We start from the raw sequence: 13,712 nt of genomic DNA, 5'->3' as shown, positions 1-13,712 counted from the left end.
ACATCATTCGTCTCTCGTAGAAATGAATGATGTCTGAAAGGACGAATTGTGCAAGTTTTAAACAAACAATGGACAGTGCGAGTTAATATTTGAAAATTCATTTTTAAAGAATATTCTAATAAAAAATCAAATTAACTATAGTTTCTTTTTAGTTTGGTTCCAAAAGGAACTTGGAAACCAAACCAAACTCCAAATTCATGATTTTAGTTAAAAATTTGGTTTGAACTTGATGAACCCAAAACTCAAATTTTGATTTGATTTTGTTATAATTTAAGTTTTGAGTTTAGGTTGTCGAAGAAAAGATATGACATAAAGAAGACGAACCATTTGAATGTTAAGCTACATGATAATATTAGACGAATAAAAAATAAACAACTCTCATTATAACTTATAAATGCGAAAAATTATGACAAACTAAAAATATTGACTACATTCACAAATTCTAACATGCCATAAGTGTCTTAAAATATCAATTTTATTATTGTTATTTATTTTTTAATATGCATTAAATCTATTATCTTATGTCGACATTACATTCTTAAATCCCAAAATAAATAATATCAAGATGGATTTATTTCATAATTATAAGGTGAAATACTCAGCCATGACGCATATTCGAAGATCCAAATCCCGTTCGCTGTCTTGACTAGCAGGCAACCCTATAAGACTTTACTCCCCACCACCATTTCCATTTTCCGCTTTCAGTTTTTCTTTCATTCCTCCATTTCCTCCTACAACACCACTGTAAGTCGTTAACCTGCTGATTAATCCAAGCTATTTCACTGTTTTTTGCGTTCTTCCGACTTATTTGTTTATTTAGCTTTCTGATCTTTGCTGATTGTTGAAGTTCGTCGCCGAAATTGACTTTTGATTGCATATTGTATTTCCTGAATCTTTTGGATAATGTTGTGTTCTGTTTCGATGCAGTTTTTGTCTTCTTGTTATTGGTAGGCTGCTGGTGATCAATCTTACGAATTAGTACAGGTATCTGATTTGGTCCCTTTTCATCATCCTTTTCCTTTCTTGAGCTCGTTAGGGTTAGGTGAACAATCGCTTTCGCAACTCGGGATGAGTGTTTTAAGTTATTAAGCTTCTTCTATTTGGTTGATTGTTAATGAAAAGTGTATGGTGGTTTGGATTGATACTGAACACTGAAGTGCTTGTTTCAGGGTTTTTCTTTTGATCGCTTAGGGTTTTTGGATAATGGCTTCCAGAGCAATTTTGAGACGAAGAAAGCTTCTCTCTGATTACATCAATGTTTCTAGTCGTTCAATTCAAGCCCTGAGCCATGGCCACTATGCCAAATACTCAGACGCAGGTCACTCAAGCTCTACACCAGATACCCCTTTCAAAGACCCTGTCACCACAAAATTCGACCCTGCAACATTTACAAGACATGAAGAAATCAGAAATGCTTCCACACTCCCATTCTTTACCCCGCATAGATTCTATTCCACTATGGGACATGGAACATTCAGACATATGTCACCTATGAGGATGAATTTGGTATTTCAATCTTCAAAATTTTCTTCAATGGCCACATCACATCAACCAGATATGCGTGGTGAAGATGATGATAAAGAACAAGTTTCTAAAAAGAGAAAGGAAGCTTCACCAGAGGAATGTGATCAAGCTGTTGAAGGTTTAAGCACTGCAAAAGCTAAAGTAAAAGCCAAACAAGTTACAGAATCACAGAAGACTACTGCAAAATCCATTCTACAAAGAACATGGGCAATTCTATTGGGGATTGGCCCAGCTTTAAGAGCAATAGCTTCCATGAGCAGGTTTGATTTACATTTTTGGAACTTATTCTGTATCAACAAAGTCAAAAACCAACGATTTCTTTTGTGTTTTATGCAATTTAGGGAAGATTGGGCTATAAAACTTGTTCACTGGAAAAACGAATTCATATCAACATTGAAGCATTACTGGTTGGGTATCAAGCTTCTTGGTGTTGATATAAAGATCAGTTCAAGATTGCTTCTTAAGCTTGCAGGTGGAAAGAGTCTTTCTAGAAGAGAGAGACAACAACTAACACGAACAACAGCAGATATCTTTCGTCTTGTTCCTGTTGCTGTTTTCATTATTGTCCCTTTCATGGAGTTCTTACTTCCTGTTTTCTTGAAACTTTTCCCCAATATGTTACCTTCTACCTTTCAAGACAAAATGAAAGAACAGGTTTTGCTTCATATCTTCATATGATCCTCTAAACATCAATTTATATAAGTTCTTATCATCTTGATTTGATTATGTTTGTAGGAAGCATTGAAAAGGAGGTTAAATGCAAGAATAGAATACGCGAAATTTCTTCAAGATACTGTTAAAGAAATGGCTAAAGAGGTCCAAAATACTCGAAGTGGAGAAATCAAGAAAACAGCAGAAGATCTTGATGAATTTTTGAGCAAGGTAAGCTTATAGTTGATACTTCAATCTTTATACTTTTTCGGGTTGTTTCTTTTTCACTTAATGAGCTTAATCCATTAAGGGTAAAATGGTCATTTGGTCTCATTGCTTCATTTACAAACGGATTTACAGGTCAGAAAAGGGTCTTCTGTTGCTAATGATGAAATTTTGGGATTTGCAAAGCTGTTCAATGACGAACTTACCCTCGATAATATCAGCAGGTCAGATTCTCAGTGAATTATGCAGCAAATGATATAATTTCTCATTAAATTATTAAAAAAAATAATTCTTTTTATTAGGCCTCGATTAGTGAACATGTGCAAATATATGGGAATCCAACCTTTTGGAACAGATGCTTACCTTCGTTACATGCTCAGAAAAAGACTTCAATGGTATATAAATTTATTCATCTTTTATTTATAAAAATCATTAAAATGTGGTCAGTTTATTTACAATTTATACCTTTTTTAATTTTTTGTAGGATTAAGAATGATGATAAGATGATTCAAGCAGAAGGTGGTGTGGATGCTCTTTCTGAAGATGAACTTCGTGAAGATTGTAGAGAAAGAGGCATGCTTGGATTACGTTCAGTTGATGAAATGCGTCAACAGGTTTTTCTTTTTTTCTTTTTTTTTATTTTAAAAAAAAAATTTTGGAAAAAAATTTAATTTGGTCAAACATTTTTCTGCAGCTTCGTGATTGGTTGGATTTGTCTTTGAATCACTCTGTTCCATCTTCTCTCCTGATTCTTTCAAGGTAAATTGGATTCATAATCATAATTCATTTACGGATTTACCCTTTTATTTTTTTATAAAAAAATTCTTTATATATATATTTACAGAGCCTTCACTGTTTCTGGGAAATTAAAGCCTGAAGAAGTTGTGAGAGCCACATTATCTTCATTGCCAGATGAAGTTGTGGACACTGTTGGAGTTACTTCTTTGCCCTCTGAAGATTCTGTTTCAGAAAGAAAAAGAAAATTAGAATTTCTTGAAATGCAAGAGGAACTCATCAAGGTTCTCTTCCATCCAAATTTTTACCTTTTTTTTTCTTTATGTAAGGGTAAAATCGTCATTTTACCTTTTTTTCTTTATGTAATGGTAAACTCGTCATTTTATCTTTTTTTTTCTTTATGTAAGGGTGAAATGGTCATTTTACCTTTTTTTCTTTATGTAAGGGTAAAATGGTCATTTTATCTTTTTTTGTTTATGTAAAGGGTAAAATCATCATTTTACCTTTTTTTTTCTTTATGTAAGGGTAAAATGGTAATTTTGTATCACAGGAGGAAGAAGAGAAAGAAGAAGAAGAACAAGCTAAAATGAAGCAATCGATTGAAAACAACAAAGATATTGCATTAGAAGAAATGATTAATCCAACAGCTTCAGAAATTCAAGAACAAGCAAGAGCAAGAGCTTTAGAAAAACAAGAACAGCTCTGTAAAGTCAGTGAAGCTTTAGCTGTTTTAGCTTCTGCATCTGTAAGCATTCAGACATTTTATTTAATTATATTTTTCTTTCTATAATTTTCTAAAAAAACGTGCTTTTCTTCAGTCTGTTAGCAGAGAGCGTGAAGAGTTTCTGAGGCTTGTTAACAAAGAGGTATGTTTTCTCACCCTACTTCTTCATATTATTTACTCAAGGGCATTTTGGTAATTTTGTATGGTGTTAGATAAATCTGTATCATAGTATGATGGATAATAAAGAAGGAAGGGATGGTGAAAAGGAGATAATGAAGGCGTATAAAGCTGCTCATGTCCATGAGGAAATTGATAATTCAAGTGAGGAACATGTAGCTGATGAGGTGTCATCAGCTCTTATAAACAGGGTAAGTTTCCGTTTTTACCCTTTTCCTTTTTTGCCCTTTGAGTGACATTTTATGGTTTAGGTTGATGCTATGCTGCAAAAACTTGAGAAAGAAATCGATGACGTGGATGCAAAAATCGGTGATCGTTGGCGTGTTCTTGATAGGTTGGTTGATAAATAATTAAATAATAAATATATAATTAATCACTTTATACTATTTATAGTAAGGTTGACTAACTGGTTGACTTTTCAGGGATTATGATGGAAAAGTTACCCCTGAAGAAGTGGCATCTGCAGCCATATATTTGAAAGATACTTTAGGCAAGGAAGGTGTTCAAGAACTTATTAGCAACCTTTCAAAAGATAAAGGTTAGTATTTACTATTTAGTAATATAAAATTATATATATTTATAAAAAACTCACTTTATTGATTTTTTTATTAACAGATGGGAAAATACTTGTGGAAGATATAGTAAAGTTGGGGAGTAAGGCACATGATGTGGATTGATATGATATTAAGTCACGAGTGTCATTTACAAATTTTTGCATAATATTGTAGAGAGAGAAAGAGAGGCTCATATGCTTTTTTTGTCACACTTTATAGGCAATTCAAGTGTTACAAAATGCAATTTTATCGAGTGATACGTTGAAAAAAAAATGTCACTTTATTTTACTTTTAGTGATGTAAAAAGTAGTGCCAAGAGATAAAAAAAAACACATGAACATATATTTACGTAAGCGACTCTTGTATGCTGCGTGTTTGACATAAAGTAACCTTTGTTGCAAATTCTTGCATATTGGTATAATCGAATTTTCTTTTATTTTCTGATATTTGCATTGATGGAAGTTTATATTTTTAAACATAAGAGCTATCAAACTAAAAGTTATACGATTTATGCGGACATATACCTTTTATTTTTATTTTAAACAAAAGGGAAAATCAGTTTGTAGGGTAATAAACTATTATTTTTGTTCACGTTTAGTCATTTTTTTTATACACCATTTACTAATAAGTCAACGTTTTGTGTTAAAAAAATGTACCCTTTTGATCGACAATAATTTGTAATGGCTGTTTCATTTTTGATTTTCAAATTAAGACTTAATTGGATACTTACATGGAAATCAAACCCAACACAAAACGCCAAAACCTCACTAAAGCTTTAGTAAGAGATGTTGATTTTAGCTGAGAGCCTTGGGTTAAAGGTGGTTATACTGTGACAGTTAAGAGTGCTTTGTCTCTTGTGAAAAATCCAATTTATCATGAAAAGATGAAAAATATTGACGTCATGTTGAATTTTATTCGTGACATTATGAAAAAAAGGTTACCTATCTTGAAGATTGATACCGAGGAGAATTCATCAGGCATGTTGACAAAGTTGTTCCCCATAGTAAAGTTCAAGCTTTGCTTTGACTTAATAGATATTCATAAGAGTTGACTCCTTACGGGGAAAATTGGCAGAAGGATTTTTTTTAATATTTAATTAATTTATTTATTTTATTTTATTTCTGTAACTTTTATATTGAAGTTAAGGTAGAGATTGTTAAATGTGACTTGAAGATTTAAGTCCCAAAAGATACATGGAGCATTTGGAATTAAGATGGAACATTTGGATAAAGGTGTAACATATGGTTAAAAGTGCTACGGCTTTTGCTGTGTGACATCCCCAATTTCATGGCCAGAAAAGACCGATTTGTTTATGTTTTGTTTTTAAAATCAGAGTAATCTTTTAAAGAAAACTATTGCGGAATTTGTTCTCAAAACAAATATGATAAGCATTTGTCAAACTTATTTATTAAAGAAAATGTATTTTCATTAAATAATAAAACCTCGGGATGTCATGTTCCGATACAGACCAAAAGCATAAACAATATAAAATAGACTTTACAATAGTTATTTACAACTCTGATCTATAATCCAAAATCTCTCGTCAAGTCCACCAACTTATACCCTTGTGCCATTACCTGTAATGAAAAGAAAACTGAGTGGGTCAGGCTTGAGAGCCTGGTGAACATATAAGGTTTTCAACCCATAATAATATAATTATTATATTTAATCAGCAAACAATCAACCTAATTACACATCCCCATTATCTTCTTAAGGTTTTACCCTAAGAACCAACTATCCTTCATTCATTTATTTCCTAAGAATTTACCTAAGGAATTGGCACGAAATCCATTGCCGTCAAAGTTTATTTATCAGGTACTAAATCCATAGTTATTCGGCGCTAACTCCATAGTCACCAAGGTTTATACAATAGACGCTAACTCCATAGTCACCAACTATTCCATCTACCCATGTTCTACCCAACATTTTCGTAGATATAAATATTTATACAATTTAAATCATTTAACACATGTATAAAAAACATCAATTCCACGCCTGTCTCAAATAGACAAATAATATATAAACACATAGCATGTATTTCATAGCAAATACTTCATATTTATGTGTTAGAAGAAAGTAACTACACACTCACACATATAAACAACAATATGTGACTACACATAGCACGTATTTTATAAAATACTTCATATTTATGTGTAAGATGAAAGTGACTATACACTCACTTGATTAGAAGATGATCGGACGGCACTACGACATGTAGAAGTAGTATTCTTCGGTAGATCTGGAAGATATTCACAAAAACCGGGCTCCTCGCAGGCAGGGCTTCGGCTCGGGAATAACGCTCCTCGGGATCTTCGGGACTTCGGAACTTGCTTCGGGACTCGGGAATGATACCGGGGCTTCGGGGTATTTCTTGCACGCAAAACGATGCAAAACAGGAGAGAGAGAGAGAGAGAGAGAGAGAGAGAGAGAGAGAGAGAGAAGAGAAAATGAGCAAAGGAATCGGCTGCCCTCGCATTCTATTTGTAGGGTGCTGGATCTGGGATTACGTTGGGCGTAATTTCGGAGTACGCTGGGCGTACGCTTCGGATCAGGCCGAAGACGTCATCGCTTACGATCCTGGGTACTCGAGTGTTGGGTCAGGTCGACGTGGCCCATTTCAGTTCATGCATATGGGTACGCTGGGCGTACTCCATTACGCTTAGCGTACACCGACACACCAAACTTCAAAATTGCGTAACTTTCGCATACGAGTTCCGTTTTTGACGTTCTTTATATCCACGTGCAGGTGAGACTATGCTCTACAACTTTCATTTAGACTCCGTCGGCTAATTTTGACTTTATTTTTATTATTATATTTTTAACAGATCAGGACAGGAAATGTCCATTAAAAATTCATAACTTTCTCCTCCGACGTCCGTTTTCGTCTGTCTTTTTACCGTCGGACTACTTTCAACGAAGTCTACAACTTTCATTTAGATCGCTAAGGCTAAATATCGCTCTAACGTAAATTCACTTTTTACGTCATTCAGCGTCGTGCCGGTTCTGTCGCGAAACTTCGACAAGTCATAACTCATTCGTTGTAACTCGGATTTCGGCGTTCTTTATATGCACGGAAACCTTGTGACATATACTACAACTTAGTTAATATTATTCATTCTAAACAATATTCTATCAAAGAGTCGTTTTTGGCGCTTAGCGTCTTTAAATCGACTAGCCCTAATCTACAGGCGTTACATGATGCGCTCCTGGCCAAACCCAAATGCGTTGTGCTAGTGCTCTCCGGTTTTCCTGATATGCTTAGATAGTCTTAGAGCCTCAGGAATGCGTTATAATAGATATAAATGTGCTCTCTTGGCGTAAAAGGTGCTCTCTTATGTCAAATGTGCTCCTAGGTGCATGGTAAGCGACCATGCATAGTCCTAAAGGTTGAAGATTCTAGAAGCAGTCGTGTGGCATATTGTGATGGGTTGACACACATTTGGACCTACGAATGGATAGGTCTGGCCATTAGGGGTGGTAGGAGTAGAAGTCATCATTCCATTCAATCCACTGCTACATCAATTCCATACAAGCTTTTTCTCTTCTATTTCTTCTATATTTTCCAACCCACAACATGTGAAAATAACATCTTTCCCAACCCACTCAATTAAAAATATACAAAATAATTAAAAACATACAAAACAACATAAGGTACAACTTCATAAGCATATTGTACAAGGAGAGAGAGAGAGAGAGAGAGAGAGAGAGAGAGAGAGAGAGAGAGATGAAATCGGGTTGAGGAACACGTTGAATGAAGCAAATGAGCAGTACCACTATTGGAGGGGCAAATCACCTTGGAGGTACCCCAGTATCTCCGGCCCAAAATCCAAATACATGCATCCCAAGCTATTCCTATCATCCTTAGGGTTTTATATCTCCAGCCCAAAATCCAAATACATGCATCCCAAGCCATTCCTATCATCCTTAGGGTTTTATGTTTGATCATCGGTCTATAAATAGATGATGCTAGCTAGGATTTATAGATGATCTTTTGTGTGGTCTTCAAAGAGTCTTTGTGAGGTGTTTTCTCTCTTTTGATTGTATTGTGACTCCCAGTCTCTCCTCCTTGAGCTCGTGAATAAGAATATTTTCTCTTGTTGTAGGTCACATTATCCGAAACATGTTAAATGTTTTATCTTTGATTTCGTATGCTTTCTCGTTTATTGACACATTCTTATATAACTTCTTGAACTTGGAGGTCATGACATTAAGGATGTAACATGTCCATGCATTTTAGACCATTTATGAAGGAAACCCCAAATTTAGGGGTATTTAGAGGTTCCTTATGAAAAGTAATGAAATAATCTTAGTTCATTAATTGTAACAAAACAGATTAAAGAAAATAATATTTAGATCTAAACACGCTAAAACGATTTTGTACAGGAGAAAACTGCACCAAAATCCAATACCCAAAATTTATACAGATGGTCGAAGAGTTGCCAACATTGCAATTGAGCAACAAAACCTACAATTAAAGCCTAGAACCAATTACACCGAAACTGACTCATCTTCTCCATCTGATGACCCAAACTGTTGTCCTCCATTGTACTTAGGAAATACAGGAAGACTTTGACTCATTCGCAATAAGGGGATCCCAACTGTGCTTCTCTCATTCATCTTCCCAACATCCTTACAAACTCGATCAAGAACTGACAAGAACTCACGCACCACTATAAAAATCCTCAAAGCTTCACCTTCTTCCATGGCAGAATACTCCCCATGAAAGTATTCAGTAGCTTCCTTCACCATTGAAATGGATAGCCGCTCTTGATCAACAATCTTAACCAGATCACCCTTCGCTTTCTTCAAGAACACGTTCATGGAGTCTGAGAATCTTTCATTCGATCCAATCTGTTCGTTTAAACCCACCACTTCACCAACCTTGGTTAACCCCATCGCTAACCTTTCTACTTCCTTCGAAAGCAAGGTGGAATCCATGGCTGCAGCTTTCTTAACACTTGAAAGCTCACCACCGAGACTCGAAACAACTTCAAGACCACGTTTCCTGAACTCCACCTCATCACAAAGCTCTGATTTTTTATTATTTTCTCCACCCGAAAGGTGAAAACCTTCTTCTCGAATGATCTCTTGTACGACAAAATGGAGGAGTGTTGTTTTTCCATCGTTGCCCTTCACGTGTACAAGCTTGAGAAGAGCATCGAGCTTCAAGGCATGGGTAGTTCCGTCATTCATCTGGGTTCCTGCCATTAACACAGCGTCGAGCAGCTTTATAAACATCCTGCTGTTCCTAAGCTCCCGAGAAGCCATCTGGAAATACCATGAAACAAAGTTTTTTAACATATGAAATCGATTACATGACTTCCATGGATTCAAAAATCAAAACAGCAAAAGGTGGTGTATATAGTTATATATACCTCAATGGTTTTAAAGGATCCCTTGAGATACTCAACTTCATTATCGAAGTTTAATATGTAGAGCATGGCATCCACCCTCTTGAATGCGAATGGTATTTGGATAACTGCTTTCAGAAACTTCTCGGCTGGATCAAGATCATCGAATTCCTTTAAGCGAGTTTCTTCCTCCATGGTTGGAGCCATCTTCAACAAGCTCCCAAGTAACTCAGAATCTAAGGTATCAACGTTACCTGTTTATATACAATAATTAACACCGGATTAAATATGAATATATGATTGAATCAAGAAATTAAATTAAGTAGGATAAGTGGAATTGTTTGGTGATACCTTGAAGAATGGATTCACAGACTTCATCGATGGTTAAATCAAGCGCCCTCAAAAGTATAACGATGTTTCTGGATTTGTGTGGGTCAAGGACAATGTTCTTTTGGGTTACATCGGCAACCATCTTTTGATCGATGCCAGGGTTTGATGCAGGTTTGGATGAGTTCGCCATGAACAATGTATGTATCGTTTCTTCGTTCAACCTATGTGATTATATTATCGCGATTAGATGTAGAAATTCAGCGATGTAATGAAGAGATTAATGGAGGTAGCAGAGAAGATGATGAATCTCACTGAAAAGAGCTTAATTTGAAGTGATCCCATGTCGTTGCCTTCTCTGAGCTTGCTCTTACATTATCCCATTGTAAAGGTTTCAACTTTGGCTTCAAAATCTCTTCTTTTCTTTGTGTTCCGCAGAACCCAGATGGCGGTGGCGGAGGAGGTGGAGGTGGCAACACCGTCTTGTGGCGTTGAAACGCTACCGGAGATCCTTTTGGAGACAAGAAATCTCCAAGATCCTCCACTTCGGAGTCGGTGAAAGAACCCTCGTCCAGGTTGTGTTGGTGATGGAAGTCTTGTCGGGGTAATGGCGGGAGCGGGTGGAGCTCTGGCGAACCCAACATGTTATAATCGATTGAAGTGGCGGCGGCTGAGGCGGAGGCATTGGTCATGTGACCGGATGTTTTGAGAAGTTTTTGGTCGTGCAAGGGACTAACGAGTGTACCAAGATAAAGAAACTCGGAGCTGGGGGTGGAGAAGTTTGGTGGAAGAGTAGGAGGCGGTGGAGGTTTGTCAGAGGTGGGGAGGTTAGCCGGAAACAACCGGAGACTATCGGAAGGTGGAGGTTTGTGACTATGGTTGCGGTGGTACACAAGGGAGACAACCACCGCAGCAATAAACGCGATAGCAAGGAGGGAGAAAGCGAGGGAAATAAGAAGAAGCTTTGTGGAGACATGGGATTTGGAAGACGATGACGATGGGAGAATAATGGAAGAGATATTTGCAGGGAAAGTGGGGAGAGAAGTGGAAGGGACGGTGGTTGTGGTGGTGGAAGACTCTGGTGGGGAGGTGTATGAAGGGAAGAAACGGCGGTTGTTGTCAGTTTCTGGTGGTGTTAGTGAAGAGAAAGGATGTTTGGGTTGAGGTTGTGGTTGTGGTTGTGGTTGTAGAGAAGGGGAAGGAGAAGGCGACGGAGTTTGGGTGGTGACGTGTGGTGGTGGAGGAGGAGAATCGATGACCGGAAAGAAAGGTTGATGGAGGATCCGGCGGGAGGAGGAGGAATGGGAAGAGAGTAGTAGTAGTAATAGCAATAGGAGAAAGATGATTTGAGGAGCCATTTAAAATTTATTTGCAAATGGAAGAAGAAGCAGTTTGAGAGTGTGTTTTTAGAACAAAAGTAGTAGTAACAATATATTCTATTTAATTATTAAATGAAGGTAGTGACAAACAAAGTCAGCAACTACTTCAAGTGAGTGGGAGGATTTTGTTGGGTCTAGGGGTAGCTCAAACTTTTAATGTAGGAAAACACCCCCTTACCTGTATGTTTTCTATAAAAACAAGATAACAAATATTATTTTTATTGGAACAATTTTCTTTTTTAAATTTTTTTTTTTACAAGTTTAATTGCATGGCTTAATGTCACCATTAGACAACAAGTTTTTTTTAATTGGTTTAAATGATTTCTTAACTTATTTTATGGCTTTCTAGAGGTATGATAAGAACTTTATGATTTATTTTGTCTTTCTAGTCTGAAATAAGATGTCTAATATGTCATAAAATTAGGCGGAGAAGATGTTGTTATCTAAGGCTATCTCCAATGGGAGTTCAATGGAGGGTTTAATGGTGAGTTTAATCTCATTAAACCCAAAATCTCCATTGTAGGAAAATGACTAGGATTCAATGGAATGGGGAGTTCAATCCCCATTGAACTCTATATTCTCTCTCCTCACACACACACACACACACACACACACATATATATATATATATATATATATATATATATATATATATATATATATATTATTTTTTATTTTTTTATTTTAAATTAATGTTAATTTTAATTGTAGTTTTTAATTTTTAATTTCATGCTAATTAATTTTTTTTAAAATAACAATAAAGAAAAAGAAAACGATAAATGATGTGATAATCTATTGAATTGTATAGAGTTTAATGGAGTATAGAGTTTAATGGGTAAAGTTGTATAGTAAGTGGAATGTATATGTGTCAATCCATTGAACTCATATGAGTTTAATGCATTGGAGATGGTCTAAGGATCATGATGTGGCCAATACAGGTGGTGGTTGCCTAACTTTATAAATCTTTTCCCCTTTATTCTACGCTCAATAATCACATGTTCTTCTTTCCCTTCTTTCTTTATTTAAGCACTCTTTATGTGCGCGTATGTGTGTATGTGTAGGTCTTGATAGCAAGAACAGAAACCGAATCATCTCTCGTGAATTTGAATTTGCACATAAACAGGGTTCCAATCAAACAATAGAAGTAAACAATAATTCGATTATAATAAGAGGATTTCAAAAGACAAGGTATCGTTTCTTTATACAAACACAAAGTTGAATACCAAACTGTAGCTAATGTTATTCTTGAGACGTGTTTGTTGTACAACCTTCTTCGCGGGTTGTATCGTGCCCCCACCTCCATCCTTGTATACCATGACAACATTCAGGTAGTATACTTGTCCGCCAATCCGATTTAACACCAGAAAACAAAGAATAATATTGATATTTTCATCCATTTTGTCTGGGACAAAGTTGTCATGCGGCAAGTTCGGGTTCTCCACGTGTTTAAATCAACCCCTATATAAGGGATTGAGTGACCACATTTTGAAGCTTTTTCACTCTCTTAAAACACTTTCTCTCACTACTCTCTCTCTAAAACTCGACTTTGATCCAAAATCATCCATTTCAAGCTCCAATCTGGTAAGAAATCCATCCTAGCTCATAGTATAACATGTTTGGCTTTCAAATTCGTGTTTAAATCATGAAATAGGACCAAGAGCTTGTGTTTACGGTCTAGGAACCTCCCCAAACCGTGAACACCTATAAATGGGGTTTTGGAACCCCAAAACCCTTCCAAATCACTTCTAGTGCTTAGTTAAGACCTTTGGACTTGCAGGAATGGACTTAGAGTACCAAAATCTTACTATTTAGGGGGTAAACATGAGTTTACGGCCCAAGAACATGCTTGTACTGTAAACCCTCATTCATAGACCATAAACACCTTTTAAGGTGTTAGATTGCCCCTTAAACACCTCCAAAAGCTTCCATGAGCTTCCATGAGTACATAGAACCTTATATTCCTTTATAAGATGCACCAAAACATATACAAATGAGTCACACTTGAGTTTACGACCCAAGAACATTCTTGGACCGTAAAAACCCCTTCTTAGACCATAAACAC

General features: G+C 36.1%; 2 protein-coding genes across 2 annotated transcripts; one reads left to right on the top strand and one right to left on the bottom strand.

Annotated features, from left to right (window-relative positions):
* Positions 1–591: 591 nt before the first annotated feature.
* On the top strand, positions 592–5,031 carry LOC111899362 (uncharacterized). The gene is made up of 16 exons (XM_023895203.3): positions 592–744; positions 928–984; positions 1,170–1,784; positions 1,866–2,178; positions 2,260–2,406; positions 2,536–2,624; positions 2,703–2,795; positions 2,885–3,014; positions 3,095–3,159; positions 3,245–3,419; positions 3,686–3,880; positions 3,954–4,001; positions 4,072–4,227; positions 4,288–4,370; positions 4,459–4,574; positions 4,652–5,031. Exons 3-16 carry the CDS (start codon positions 1,204–1,206, stop codon positions 4,711–4,713), a joined length of 2,253 nt encoding a protein of 750 aa, XP_023750971.1. The 5' UTR covers positions 592–744; positions 928–984; positions 1,170–1,203; the 3' UTR covers positions 4,714–5,031.
* Positions 5,032–8,926: 3,895 nt separating this feature from the next.
* On the bottom strand, positions 8,927–11,735 carry LOC111899361 (formin-like protein 2). The gene is made up of 4 exons (XM_023895201.3): positions 10,587–11,735; positions 10,296–10,495; positions 9,969–10,198; positions 8,927–9,861 (listed from the first exon to the last, which is right to left on the bottom strand). Exons 1-4 carry the CDS (start codon positions 11,627–11,629, stop codon positions 9,082–9,084), a joined length of 2,253 nt encoding a protein of 750 aa, XP_023750969.1. The 5' UTR covers positions 11,630–11,735; the 3' UTR covers positions 8,927–9,081.
* Positions 11,736–13,712: the final 1,977 nt, after the last annotated feature.

This window comes from Lactuca sativa, chromosome 1 (assembly GCF_002870075.4).
Source record: "Lactuca sativa cultivar Salinas chromosome 1, Lsat_Salinas_v11, whole genome shotgun sequence".
Classification (NCBI taxonomy): Eukaryota; Viridiplantae; Streptophyta; class Magnoliopsida; order Asterales; family Asteraceae; genus Lactuca; species Lactuca sativa.
The sequence above is the reverse complement of the archived record's forward strand: the minus strand, read 5'-3'. Positions and strand labels throughout refer to the sequence as shown.

Bases quoted from the DNA above. Each gene is read 5' to 3' on its own strand.
- LOC111899361 (XM_023895201.3), bottom strand. From the start codon at position 11,629: ATGGCTCCTCAAATCATCTTTCTCCTATTGCTATTACTACTACTACTC. The intron at 10,199-10,295 runs GTATCACCAAAC...GTATATAAACAG, and splicing joins CTGTGAATCCATTCTTCAAG to GTAACGTTGATACCTTAGAT. The intron at 9,862-9,968 runs GTATATATAACT...TGGTATTTCCAG, and splicing joins GATCCTTTAAAACCATTGAG to ATGGCTTCTCGGGAGCTTAG.
- LOC111899362 (XM_023895203.3), top strand. From the start codon at position 1,204: ATGGCTTCCAGAGCAATTTTGAGACGAAGAAAGCTTCTCTCTGATTAC. The intron at 2,625-2,702 runs GTCAGATTCTCA...TCTTTTTATTAG, and splicing joins ACCCTCGATAATATCAGCAG to GCCTCGATTAGTGAACATGT. The intron at 3,015-3,094 runs GTTTTTCTTTTT...ATTTTTCTGCAG, and splicing joins TTGATGAAATGCGTCAACAG to CTTCGTGATTGGTTGGATTT.